Genomic DNA, 13,106 nt, shown 5'->3' with positions numbered 1-13,106 from the left:
GCACCCGGCCGGGAAGGATCCTTTCTAGCTTCTCGTGGCCACTGGCTGTCCTTGGCATTCCTTGGCTTGGAGGCACATCACTCTTCTCTGCCTGTTTTCACGCATCCTCCCTGCGTGTCTCTGGATCCCTACATCTTCTCCGAGGATCACCGGTCGTATTACATTCCCTAATATGACCCTACTCCAGTATGACCTCATCTTAACTAATTACATCTGCAAATGCCCTGTTTGCAAATAAGATCATGTTCATAGGTACAGGGGAAGGGGTTGGACTCGATTATATCCTTTTGTGGTGAGGGGTACACAATTCAACTCACAACAGAGGTTATACTGTTTAAGTCAAGTCTGGTAGGGAGAAGAGAACACGTAAGGAGACATGGATTTAAGAACATATCCCAAAATTTTAAAAACCAGCAGCTGGATGTGGTGGTGTGTAGCTGCAGTTCCAGCTACTTCAGAGGCTGAGGCAGGAGGATCGCTGGAACCCGGGAGCTCCAGTCCAGCCTAGACAACATAGCAAGACCCTTTCTCTTGGGAAAAAAAAAAAAAAAAAAAGCTAGCAGGTGTGGTGGCTCACTCCTGTAATCCCAGCACTTTGGGAGGCTGAGGCGGGCAGATCACTTGAGGTCAGGAATTGTAATAAGCTTTGTTTCTTTCTTTTCTTTTTTGAGAGGGAGTCTTGCTCTCTTGCCCAGGCTGGAGTGCAATGGTGGGATCTTGGTTCACTGCAACCTCTGCCTCCCAGGTTCAAGCAATTCTCCTGCCTCAGCCTCCCAACTATCGAGTAGCTGGGATTACAGGCGCCTGCCACCACGCCCAGCTAATTTTTGTTTTTTTGTTTTTCTTTTTCTCTGAGGTTGAAAATAAGGAATAATTTTTGTATATTAGTAGAGACGGGGTTTCACCATGTTGGCCAGGTTGGTCTCGAACACCTGACCTCAGGTGATCCACCCGCCTCGGCCTCCTAAAGTGCTTTATTTTCAAAACCAAGTGTCAATCTGGTCTGGTTTTGGCTTGTTACCTTAGTTTGCTGATCTGTGGGTCTATATCATCAGCCACGAAACTTTTTATTCTCTGGATTATTTGAAGTAAATCTTAGATATTATATCATCTTGCAGGTAAATATTTCAGTATGAACCTTTAGAAAAAAACCTCTTTAAAAATTAAACCACAACATATTTATCACACCTAAAATTTTAAAGATAATTCCGGCTGGGCACAATGGCTCACGCTTGTAATCCCAGTGCTTTGGAAGGCTGAGGTGGGAGGATCACTCCAGGCCAGGAGTTTGAGACCAGCCTGGGCGACATAGTGAGACCTTGTCTCTACTAAAAATAAAGTAACTGAGCATGGTGGATACTCAGGAGGCTGAGGCAGGAGGATCGCTAGAGCCCAGGAGTTGGAGGCTGCGGTGAGCCATGATTGTGCCACTGCACTGCAGCTTTGGGGAGAGGACAAGATCCTATCTCCAAAAAAAAGGGGGTTTTGCACCTCATTTACAGAATTTTCCAGATGATACATTTAAGTAAGAAAAGCAAGATGTAGAGAAATCTGTATATGACAATGTAATTTTTGTGGCCTCTTCAGTATGTAGGTATTTATGTGTATGTATGGGAATTTGTATGTGACACATAACAGGTTTTTAACATGGGTCAGGGATAGAATGACATCAAAACGGAAAAAGGAGAAAACCTGTACTTTAGAAAACAGCCAACGTGGAATAATCACATTTCTGTGTTTGTGCAAATGGTACTCCTATGTATATGTGCTTTGCAAAATTAAAAAGAGTTATGGTTTAGCCGGGCACAGTGGCTCACTCCTGTAATCCTAGCACTTTGGGAGGCAGAGGCAGGAGGATCGCTTGAGGTCAGGAGTTCGAGACCAGCCTGGTCAACATGGTGAAACCCCGTCTGTACTAAAAATATAAAAATTACTTGGGTGTGGTAGTGCACTCCTGTAATCCCAGCTACTTGGGAGGCTGAGGCAGGAGAATTCCTTTAACGCGGGAGGCAGGGGTTGCAGTGAGCTGCGATTGTGCCATTGCACTCCAGCCTGGGTGACAGAGCAAGACTTCATGTAAAAAAAAAAAAAGTCTGTAATCCCAGCACTTTGGGGTGGGTGGATCACCGGAGGTCAGGATTTCAAGACCAGCTGGCCAACTAACATGGTGAAACCCTGTCTCTACTAAAAATACAAAAATTAGCCAGGCATGGTAGCATGCACCTGTAATCTCAGCTACTTGGGAGGCTGAGGCAGGAGAATTGCTTGAACCCAGGAGGCGGAGGTTGCAGTGAGCCGAGATCACGCCACTGCACTCCAGCCTGGGTGACAGAGCAAGATTCCTCAAAAAAGAGCTACTTTAAAAAGGATTGAGAGGGAATGTTTAATGTCCTTTGATGTCGTTAAGGAAGTACCAGGAATTTGCTTAGGAGCTGGAAAATGCCGAAGAGTGTGGGAAAACAAAGACTTAGTGGCCATGCCAGTGCTGGCCAGCTGGGGAAGGCTCTGTGGAAGGTTTAGAGGGGACAGAGAGGCAGCTGGGGGGTCCTGGGCCACGGTTGTTCCCTGGTTGCTCCCTGATCTCTGTGCCTCTTCCTCCCGCTCCCGGGAGAACTAATGTTTCCCTGGGGGCTGAAAAGCATCTCTTTGTGCGGGCTTTAATTGCCATGTGTTGTGCCAAGGGAGTGAGTGGCAGGCGGGAGCAGCAGCTGGGCACAGCCAATGCCAGGCAGCGGTGCCCACTCCCTCAGGACAGCCCGGCCAGCTGGCTCCCGGGAGTGCTGCCCACCTCTGCCCCCAGCTGGGCGCCTGCAGAGGGACCGACCACCCGTGGGGCAGGGGGAGGATCGCTGGAGGAGGAGAAAGGGGCGGGCAACTGGGAGGGTCTCAGCCACTCTCAGAGGCTTATTCATCTCATCCTCCTTCCCCTCCCCCTTCTTGTTTTTCAGACTGTCAGCATCAATAAGGCCATTAATACGCAGGAAGTGGCTGTAAAGGAAAAACACGCCAGAAATATCCTTTTGGATGTTGCTTGGAAGACCGACCACCAGGGAGGTTAAAGCGTGGGGACTGAGGTCAGGGCCAGGCTCCCTTGCTCAGCTCCAGGAAGGGGCAGCCCTGCGCAGGCCAGGCCCCTGCAGCTTCTGATGACAGCAGCTTCCCAGAGAGCACAGACCTTCAGGGTGGCAGAGACCAAGGAGGCCGTGGAGCCCAGGCCTTTCGATTTGCCAAAGATCCTGCTCCTCTCCTTGAGGACTTAAGCATTCCTTGTTTTCTGTTTCCAAGTGGGGTCTTGCTGTGTTGCCCAGGCTGGAGTGCAGTGGCTCAATCACAGCTCACTGCAGCCTCCAACTCCTGGGTTCACGTAGTCCTCTCATCTCAGCCTCCCAAGTAGCTGGGACTACAGGTGTGCCTCACTACACCTGGCTAATTTATTTTCTGTTTTGTAGAGAGGGGGTATTGCTCATCACCCAAGCTGGTCTCAAGCTTCTGGCCTCAAGCAATCCTCCCTCCTCTGTAATCCCAAAGTGCTGGAATTACAGGGGAGACCCACCGCATCTGGCCGACTCAAGCTTTGGAGAACGTCGAAGTCACTTGAAAGTCACCTTCCGGTGAGAGATCTCCTGAGGGTCTGGAGGGGTTTTCACTGGCTATCAAAGCCCTCCAGGTCCTCTCTGCCCACAGAGACAATCAATAATCATCTCCTTTTCTGAGCATGAAAGCGGGGGAAAAAAAAGAAAGAAAGAAAAAGAGAGTATTTTTTTTTTCTTTTTTGAGATAGTCTCACTCTGTTTCCCAGGCCGGAGGGGAGTGGCATGTTCTCGGCTCACTGCCACCTCCGCCTCCCGGATTCAAGCGATTCTTGTGCCTCAGCATCCTGAGTAGCTGGGATTACAGGCGTGTACCACCACACCCGGCTAATTTTGTAATTTTAGTAGGGATAGGGTTTCGCCATGTTGGCCGGGCTGGTCTTGAACGCCTGGCCTCAGCCTCCTAAAGCGCTGGGATTGCAGGCATGAGTCACCACGCCTGGCTGAAAAAGGAAAGTCTTAGCTTCAGTGGTCGGTTGACCTTAAACCAAGGCAGGGGCTCTACCTTCGTGATCAGGTTCAATCTATGCCAGAGGACAGAGGACAAGAGCCTTGCAGTGGATTAGGGAACGGGTGACTTGAAAGCCCTCTGGTAAACCCGCCACACGTAGGAGCAGACTGTGGCTTTGTAGAAAGGTGCAGGACCATAGTGGCTGGTGAATCCCTAGGGCTCTGCCTTTGAGGGGCAGAATCCTGGAGGTGGAGAGCTTAATCCCCAAAGGCTGAAGGAGAGAGGGTGCCAGGGGAGTGGCTAAGCTTTTAATTCTCTGTGTGCTGGGCCAGAGTAAGGTGGAGTTCCGGGCAAGCGGAGTCCGGACTTCTTTTTTTTTGAGACAGTCTTGCTCTGTTGCCCAGGCTGGAATGCACTGGTTCCATCTCCACTCACTGCACTCTCCACCTCCCAGGTTCAAGCAATTCTTCTGCCTCAGCCTCCTGAGTGTCTGGGATTACAGGCACCTGCCACCACGCCCAGCTAATTTTTGTATTTTTTAGTAGAGACGGGGTTTCACCATGTTGCTCAGGCTGTTCTCAAACTCCAGAGCGCAAGCAATCTTCCTGTCTTGACCTCCCAAAGTGCTGGAATTATAGGCATGAGCCACCGCACCCAGCCTCGGAGGCTGGACTTCGGTCTCCAATGGGAAGCTCCTCCGTGCCTGGGCTCTTGGGGGCTGTGCCGCAGCGAGGCAGGCCAGAGCAGCGTGTCCCAAAGCCATCGGGACAGAGCAGCTTGTCCCAAACCCATGGAGGCCACCGACCCTCCAGGTTAGATAGCCAGAGAAGCCCAGCATTGCTTAGTGTGGCGTGTGAACTGTTTGCTAGGGAGAAGGCAGCTCGCCTCAGTAGGAAGACGCTTTGGCTGGATTTAGGATGGGGGCTGTGGAACTCTCTAGGCTAACCCAGAAGTCTAGCCCTACAGCAAGCCTAGCTGGATCTTACTCTTTTTTCCCCCAGAAAGACACAGGCCCCTTGCTTTCTTTTATCATGTTTGGTACCCTTGCAATGATTCAAACCAAGCCAAGAAAAGCCTTTATTTTAAATGGCTCAGTTGATTTTCTCAGAGGAAATGACACAGCCTTGACCTACGAGTAATTTGTGATCAATCTGATATATGAGTGAGGGGCTAGGCGCAGTGGCTCATGCCTGTAATCCCAGCACTTTGGGAGGCCTAGATGGGTGGATCACAAGGTTGGGAGTTCAAGACCAGCCTGGCCAACATGGTGAAACCCCGTCTCTACTAAAAATACAAACAATTAGCTGGGCGTGGTGGCACATGCCTGTAATCCCAGCTACTCAGGAGGCTGAAGCAGGAGAATTGCTTGAACCCAGGAGGCAGAGGTTACAGTGAGCCAAGATTGTGTCACTGGACTCCAGCTTAGGCAATAGAGCGAGACTCCATCTTAAATAAAAAAAAGATATGCGTAAGGGAGAGACAGTTATCACTGGGCAGCCTGCTCTTCAGGACAAGATATGGGGGCAGAGAGGCCAGGCCTGCAGCAGGAAGGTCAGGTCAGGTCACACGCTGCCAGGGAGGCTTCCTGGGAGGAGGGAAGGGATCCTGTAGGGTCCTGGAACTCTCGGGCTCACTCTGGGACCTTGAGTGGGGCCTCCATGAGCCTTATGTCACTTTCTGTTCGATCAAAGAGTTGGACAAAGAAGATTTTGGGTGGGGTGCAATGGCTTATGCCTGTAATCCCAGCACTTTGGAAGGTGGAGGCAAGTGGATCACCTGAGGTCAGGAGTTCAAGACCAGCCTGGCCAACATGGTGAAACCCCATCCTACTAAAAATTCAAAAATTAGCTAGGCATGGTGGTGGGCACCTGTAACCCCAGCTACTTGGGAGGCTGTGGCAGGAGAATCGCTTGAACCCGGGAGGCAGAGGTTGTGGTGAGGTAAGCTGAGATCATGCCATTGTACTCCAGCCTGGGCAACAAGAGTGAAATTCAGTCTCAAAAAAAAAAAAGATTTCAAAGATTTAACAATCCAGTTTTAACATTCTGTTAGTCTCTGATTCACAATTTCTAAATGGTGACTAAATGTTGAAAAATCAACTCCATACAGTAGAGTTTTAAATGCCTAGTTAGAGATATCGCCAAGATTTTTTTTTTTTTTTTTTTTTGAGGCAGGGTCACACACTGTCACCCAGTCTGAAGTGCAGTGGCACAATCAGTTGGAGGCTCACTGCAGCCTCTAACTCCTAGGCTCAAGTGATCCTCCCGCCTCAGCCTCCCGAGTAGCTGGGACTATAGGCACACACCATCATGCCTGGCTAATTTTTTACAGAGACAGGGTCTCGCTGTGGTCCAGACTGGTCTTGAACTCCCAGCTAGCTCAAGCAGTCCACCCACTGGACCTTCCAAAGTGCTGGGATTACAGGCGTGAGCCATCGCACTCAGCCCCTTTATGTATTATCGAGTCTTATATCAGCTGCCTTAGATACAAACTAAATAAGCATTAGGAAGTCTGACTTCAGAAACGCTGCTTAGACGTTTATCGCAGATGCCCAAATGCTGAACAGGTTGGCCCGCCACCTTGCTATTCACTCCTGGGGGGCTGGGGACTGAGTCTTATTTTTCTTATTTTCTTTCTTTTTTCTCCCTGAATGCATTTTACAGTCTTTGACACATAACTGGGGCATAAAGATGCTTATAATGTGAAAGAATGCCAGGAAGGTCCCCTTGCCCATTTGAAAGTCAGGGTGTCTCAGCCAGGTGCGGTGGTTTGCACCTGTAATCCCAGCACTTTAGGAGACCAAAGCAGGAGGATCAGATAAGCCCAGGAGTTCAAGACCAGCCTGGGCAACATAGCGAGATCCCTCTCTACAAAAAATAAAAAATTGGTTGAGTGTGGTGGTGCATGCCTATGGTCCCAGCTACTTGGGAGGCTGAGTAGGGAGGATCACTTGAGCCCAGGAGTTGGAAGCTGCAATGAGCTATGATTTCACCACTGCACTCCAGGCTGGGCAACAGAAGGAGACACTAAAAAATAAATTTAAAAAAGTAATTTAAATTTAATAAAATAAAGCCAGGGTGCCGGGCTAGCTTTGTTTAGGAGGCTGCTTTCAGGAAAAGTAAGCCCTGTTTGCTGGGAGAAGTGAGTGTGGGGAGGCTGGGGGCTGCCAGTCTCTCCTCACTGCTTCCTGCAGTCTGTAGGGGCTGTACTTTAGGTGGAACCAAAAATTATTTCAGAAATCACTCCTGCACCAAGGCCAGGTGTGGTGGGTCATGCCTGTAATCCTAGAACTTTGGGAGGCCAAGTGAGGCAGATCTCTTGAGGCCAGGAGTTCAAGACCAGCCTGGGCAACATAGCAAAACCCCTTCTCTACTAAAAATACAAAAATTAGCCAGGCATGGTGGCACATGCCTGTGATCCCAGCTATTGGGAGACTGAGGCACGAGAAACACTTGAACCTGGGAGGCGGAGGCTGCAGTGAGCCAAGATTGTGCCACACTGCAATCTAGCCTGGGCAACCGAGCAAGACCCTGTCTCAGAAAAAAAAAGAAAGGAAGGAAGGAAGAAGAGAAAGAAAGAAGAAAGAAAGAAAGAAAAATAAAGAGAGAAAAAGAAAGAAAGAGAAAGAAGAAAGAAAGAAAGAAAGAAAGAAAGAAAGAAGAAATGCTCTTACACCAAAAGCTGACTTTAGCTTCCAGACCCAAATATCTGTTCAAGCCCACCCCTCTCTAAATGAAAATGTCATCAAGGAAAGAAACTTTGTGGTATCTTCCAGCTCAGAAGCAAAATAACATGTGCTATGGGTGAGTCATTTAGTTTCCTACCTGAGGCAAGTCTTTCTGCCCTAAATGACACTGCACTTGAGACCTGAGCCTTGCTGAGGAAAGCTTAAAGTTCCGGGCACAGAGTTGGCCTTACAGTTGATAGCGCCCAGTTACTGAATCGTGTGGGAATACACAATTAGAAAAGACAAGTGGAAATTCCTCGCTCCAAAAAGGGCTCACTAATGACAGAGATCTGGATGCTGAACTTAAAATCATGTGAGGCCAGATGGACGTTTATTTATATAGAGACGGAGTCTTGCTCTGTCGCCCAGAGTGCAGTGGCACAATCTCAGCTCACTGCAACCTCCACCTCCCAAGTTCAAGCGATTCTCCTGCCTCAGCCTCCTGAGTAGCTGGGATTACAGGCGCCTGCCACCACACCCAGCTAATTTTTTGTGTTTTTAGTAGAGACGGGGTCTTACCATGTTGGCCAGGCTAGTCTCAAACTCCTGACCTTAGGTGATCCACCTGCCTCGGCCTCCGAAAGTGCTGGGATTACAGGTGTGAGCCACCGCGCCCAGCCATTTGAGTGTTGTTAAAAAGTTAGGTGTCATAAGGCCAGGCACAGTGGTTCATACCTGTAACCCCCGCACTTTGAGAGGCCAAAGGGGAGGATTGCTTGAGGCCAGAAGCTTGAGACCAGCCTGGGCAACATAGCAAGATCTCTCTACCAAAAATTTAACTTAGCCAGGCATAGTGGTGCATGCCTATAGCCCCAGCTACTTAGGAGGCTGAGGTAGGAGGATTGCCTGAACCCAGGAGTTTGAGGTTACAGTGAGCTATGATCACATCACTGCACTCCAGCCTGGGCGGCAGAGCAAGACCCTATCTCAACCACCGCAACAAATAGCTGTCGTTATTCCCAAGGGAACCATCACCAACTCAGCATTCTCATAGAAAGGGCAATCCAATACTACCCTGGCCTACAGGGCATTTGTGCAAGTTAGAAAAAGACACACCTCTCTCTCAAGATACTTCCATCTTGAGAAATTGTCTAATCAAGTGGATTTTATTAGAACAAGTATTGCCATCTGCCCTAAAACTCCCAGAATGAATGTACAGTTCTATGGTCTCTTAGATCTGAGCGGCGCTCCCTCCAAGTCACTGCCAACCACGGCTTGCACAACTGCTCAGTCCCCTGCAGTGGCTGGGTGTGGGCGTGATCCCCTGAAGTGACAGAGTGCAGCCTCGATCCCCTGCAATGGCTGGGTGCAGGTATGATCCCCTGCAGTGGCTGGATGCAGGTGTGACCCCCTGCAGTGACTGGGTGCAGGTGTGATCCCCTGTAGTGGCTGGGTACGGGGTTGACCCCCTGCAGTGGCTGGGTACGGGGTTGACCCCCTGCAGTGGCTGGGTACGGGGTTGACCCCCTGCAGTGGCTGGGTACGGGGTTGACCCCCTGCAGTGGCTGGGTACGGGGTTGACCCTCTGCAGTGGCTGGGTACGGGGTTGACCCCCTGCAGTGGCTGGGTGCAGCCTCGGTCCCCTTCAGTGACTGGGTGTGGGTGTGATCCCCTGCAGTGGCTGGGTGCAGGCATGACCCCCTGCAGTGGCTGGGTGTGGGCGTGATCCACTGAAGTGACAGAGTGCAGCCTCGATCCCCTGCAGTGGCTGGATGCAGGTGTGACCCCCTGCAGTGACTGGGTGCAGGTGTGATCCCCTGTAGTGGCTGGGTACGGGGTTGCCCCCTGCAGTGGCTGGGTACGGGGTTGACCCCCTGCAGTGGCTAGGTACGGGGTTGACCCCCTGCAGTGGCTGGGTACAGCCTCGGTCCCCTTCGGTGACTGGGTGTGGGTGTGATCCCCTGCAGTGGCTGGGTGCAGGCATGACCCCCTGCAGTGACTGGGTGCAGGCTTGACCCCCTGCAGTGGCTGGGTGCAGACTGGCTCCCAGGAGGCAGGGCCCATGTCGTTGTTTTCCATAACCCCCGCTCACCGTGCATACTGGGCACCCACCATGAGAAAGGGGCACAGACCTTTTGGTCTGTCGTCAACCGCCTGCCTCTGTCTAGCAACGCAGTGCTCTGCTGGAAGTTCTGCCATGTGTTCCACAAACTCCTCCGAGATGGACACCCGAACGTGAGTTCCTGGGACTGTACGGTGGCAGGGAGCCAGGGACCCTTGTGGGGAAAGTGACCGCCTGGGCCACAGAGGCTGCTGTCCTCTCCCACACTGCCCCCTTCTCCTGGCCTTTGGGTTCCCATTAGAGATGGGTGAGCTCTCTCCCATCAGCCTGTCCTCCCGCCCCAGCCTCACCTCCGCCTCTCTCCATCCTCCTTTACTTTGTCTCTCCTTCCTTCTCCATTCTCTCATGGCCTGTTCCTTCCCCTCTGCAGGTCCTGAAGGACTCTCTGAGATACAGAAATGAACTGAGTGACATGAGCAGGATGTGGGTGAGTTTGAAGATGAACCCAGGAGCCACCTGCTCCTCTTCTCCTTCCCCAGAGGCCGCAGAGCAAGGACTGGAGAATGAAATAACTTCATCTCCTTCAGCTTGTTGAGGATTTCTCCATGAGCATCAGGGAGGGACTAAGAATGCCCCCAAAGAGTACCATGATATCTACAGTCTTCAGGAAAGTTCCAGGGCCTGGGAACTTCTCCTGCCAATGGAAACTCATGTCACAAAGCTGTCCAGGCATTGGGATTCCTCAGCAATAGTTACACGGCCATGGTTCCTGCTTTTTTTCCCTTTCTTTCTTGTTTGGTAGAGACAGGTTCTTGTTATGCTGCCCAGGCTGGTCTTGAACTCTTGGCCTCAAGCAATCCTCCCACCTCAGCCTCCCAAAGTGCTGGGATCACACACATGAGCCACTGTGCCCAGCCCACAGTTCCTGCTTCTTCTCTTCTTCCACTGGTCCCTTTGGAGTCACAGTGCATTGAGAATTAGAATTAGCATCCCATCCAATTCTTTTTTTTTGAGACAGAGTCTTGCTCTGTCACCCAGGCTGGAGTGCAGTGGCACGATCTTGGCTCACTGCAACCTTCACCTCCCGGGTTCAAGTGATTCTCCTGCCTCAGCTTCCTGAGCAGCTGGGACTACAGTTTGTCCACCACCATGCCCAGCTAATTTTTGTATTTTTAGTAGAGACAGGGTTTCACCATATTGGCCAGGATGGTCTCCATCTCCTGACCTCATGGTCCGCCCACCTCGACCTTCCAAAGTGCTAGGATTACAGGCGTGAGCCACCTCACTCGACCAAGCATACCCAATTCTTTTTTTTTTTCTTCTTTTTTTTACAAGATATGACAGCAAGAAGCATACCCAATTCTTAATGCGAGAGATTTTTCTTTCCTGTTTAGGGATTCTCTGTGCTTTCGGATGAGGGAGGAGGTAGATGGCAATATCACAGTCAAAGGAAATGAGCATTTCTATACACACACCCCAATCACCCCATATTCTGATGTCCATGGATGTGTATATGGAGAGGGATAATCTGCATTTTGAAGGCTCTCCCTTGGCCAGGTGCAGTGGCTCATGCCTATAATCCTAGCACTTTGGGAGGCCAAGGCAGGTGGATAACCTGAGGTCAGGAGTTTGAGACCAGCTTGGCCAACATGGTAAAACCCTGTCTCTACTAAAAATAAGAAAATTAGCCAGGCATGGTGGTGTGTGCCTGTAATCCCAGCTACTCTCTAGAGGCAGGAGAATCACTTGAACCTGGGAGGCGGAGGTTGCAGTGAGCTGAGATTGGGCCACTGCACTTCAGCCTGGGCGACAGAACAAGACTCTATCTCAAAAGAAAAAAAGGAAAAAAAAGTCTCCTTCGTTGACTCTGATATGTTCTTCTGCCTCCACGAGTTGAGAACTACTACTTTAGCCTTTTTGCACAGTCTTACCTGTATCTGTTTGCACTTATAAAATGTTGGCAACTGTGTAGTCCTATCTACCTATCATAGGTGAGGAAACACAGGCCCAGAAAGGGAAGCAGCTTGTCCTAAAGTCACAATACTGGTACCAGAACAAAGTTGAGAGTTGTTCCCAGATTGCCCAACAGTGTGCTAGAAAACTTTCCCTGTAACATGTACAGCTCAGGTAATTTTCATTTTTGTTAGAATTTGCCTGGTATATATTTCTCCATCTTTTTACTTTAAGCATTCCTGAATTTTTATATTTTAGAAATAACATTTATAAATAACATTTAGTTGGATTTTGTGTGGTTTGTTGTTTTTTGTTTTTTTTTTTCCAAAATGGTAGTCTTTGTCTTTTAACTGGGCATTTAGTCCATTCACATTTATTATAATACATGATATGTTTATATTTATCTCTCTCCCATTTTATTTTATGCTTTCTATTTGTCCTGTCTGTTCTGCTTCTATTTCTCTCATTCCTTGCCTTCTTTTGGATGGGCTGGGTGTTTTCTTCTCATTCTGTTTTTTTCCTCATTACTATTTGGGAGGTTAAAAAACAAATCTACTTTTTTGTTTTTGGTATGTTCTCTAATAATTACAAAATGCTTGCTTGGTTTACCTAGGTCTGCCTTTCATATCTTTGTTTTCTGTATAACACAAAGACTTTATAATATTTTAGTTCCATTCAGTCTCTCAATTTATATGTTAGTATAACCATGTATTTTGGTTTTGGTTGTTTATCTTTGAACCCTGTAACTTATTGTTCTATTTTACTTGTTGTATTCAGTGTTATCCGTAGATCTTCCATCTGAAAACACTTTCTTTCTGCCTGAATTATTTCTTTTAGAACTTCCGTAATGAGAGTCTACTGGTGGCTAACACTGTGTTTGCTTCTTTGAGAATGTCATTATTATTATTATTATTATGTTTATTTCTTTATTTTTGGAGACAAAGTCTTGCTCTGTTGCCTAGACCACAGTGCACTGGCACAATCTCAGCTCACTGCAACCTCCGCCAGCTACTCGGAGGCTGAGCCAGGAGAATCACTTGAACCTGAGAGGCGGAGGTTGTAATCCCCGAGTAGCTGGGATTACAGGCACCCACCATCAAGAATGGCTAATTTTTGTATTTTTAGTAGCGAATAGGGTTTCGCCATGTTGGCCAGTCTGGTCTTGAACTCCTTACTTCAGGTGATCTGCCTGCCTTGGCCTCACAAAGTGCTGGGATTACAGGCATGAGCCACTGCACCCAACTGAGAATGTCATTATTTCAACCTCACTTATAGGAGGTATTTTCTCTGGGTTTAGGTTTCAGGGTGACAGTTATTTTCCCTTAGCACATAGAGGATATTATTCAAGATATCTTTCCGCTGATTTCTGGCTTTGATTATTTT

At 49.0% G+C, this 13,106-nt stretch overlaps 1 protein-coding gene across 5 annotated transcripts in view; it reads left to right on the top strand.

Moving 5' to 3' along the window:
* HIP1 (huntingtin interacting protein 1) overlaps positions 1–13,106 on the top strand; it is a 200,863-nt gene that overhangs the window by 129,023 nt on the left and 58,734 nt on the right. For all 5 annotated transcript variants that reach the window (XM_064375672.1, XM_064375671.1, XM_064375673.1 and 2 more), the window contains exons 2-4: positions 2,949–3,012; positions 9,801–9,943; positions 10,201–10,257. In XM_064375672.1, coding sequence (XP_064231742.1) covers positions 2,949–3,012; positions 9,801–9,943; positions 10,201–10,257 — 264 coding nt within the window. The remainder of the gene's footprint in view (positions 1–2,948; positions 3,013–9,800; positions 9,944–10,200; positions 10,258–13,106) is intronic.

Source organism: Aotus nancymaae, unplaced genomic scaffold (assembly GCF_030222135.1).
Source record: "Aotus nancymaae isolate 86718 unplaced genomic scaffold, 86718_ANA_hifiasm-v0.15.2.pri h1tg000012l, whole genome shotgun sequence".
Classification (NCBI taxonomy): Eukaryota; Metazoa; Chordata; class Mammalia; order Primates; family Aotidae; genus Aotus; species Aotus nancymaae.
Note: the sequence above shows the minus strand (reverse complement) of the source record. Positions and strands in the feature narration are given on the sequence as shown.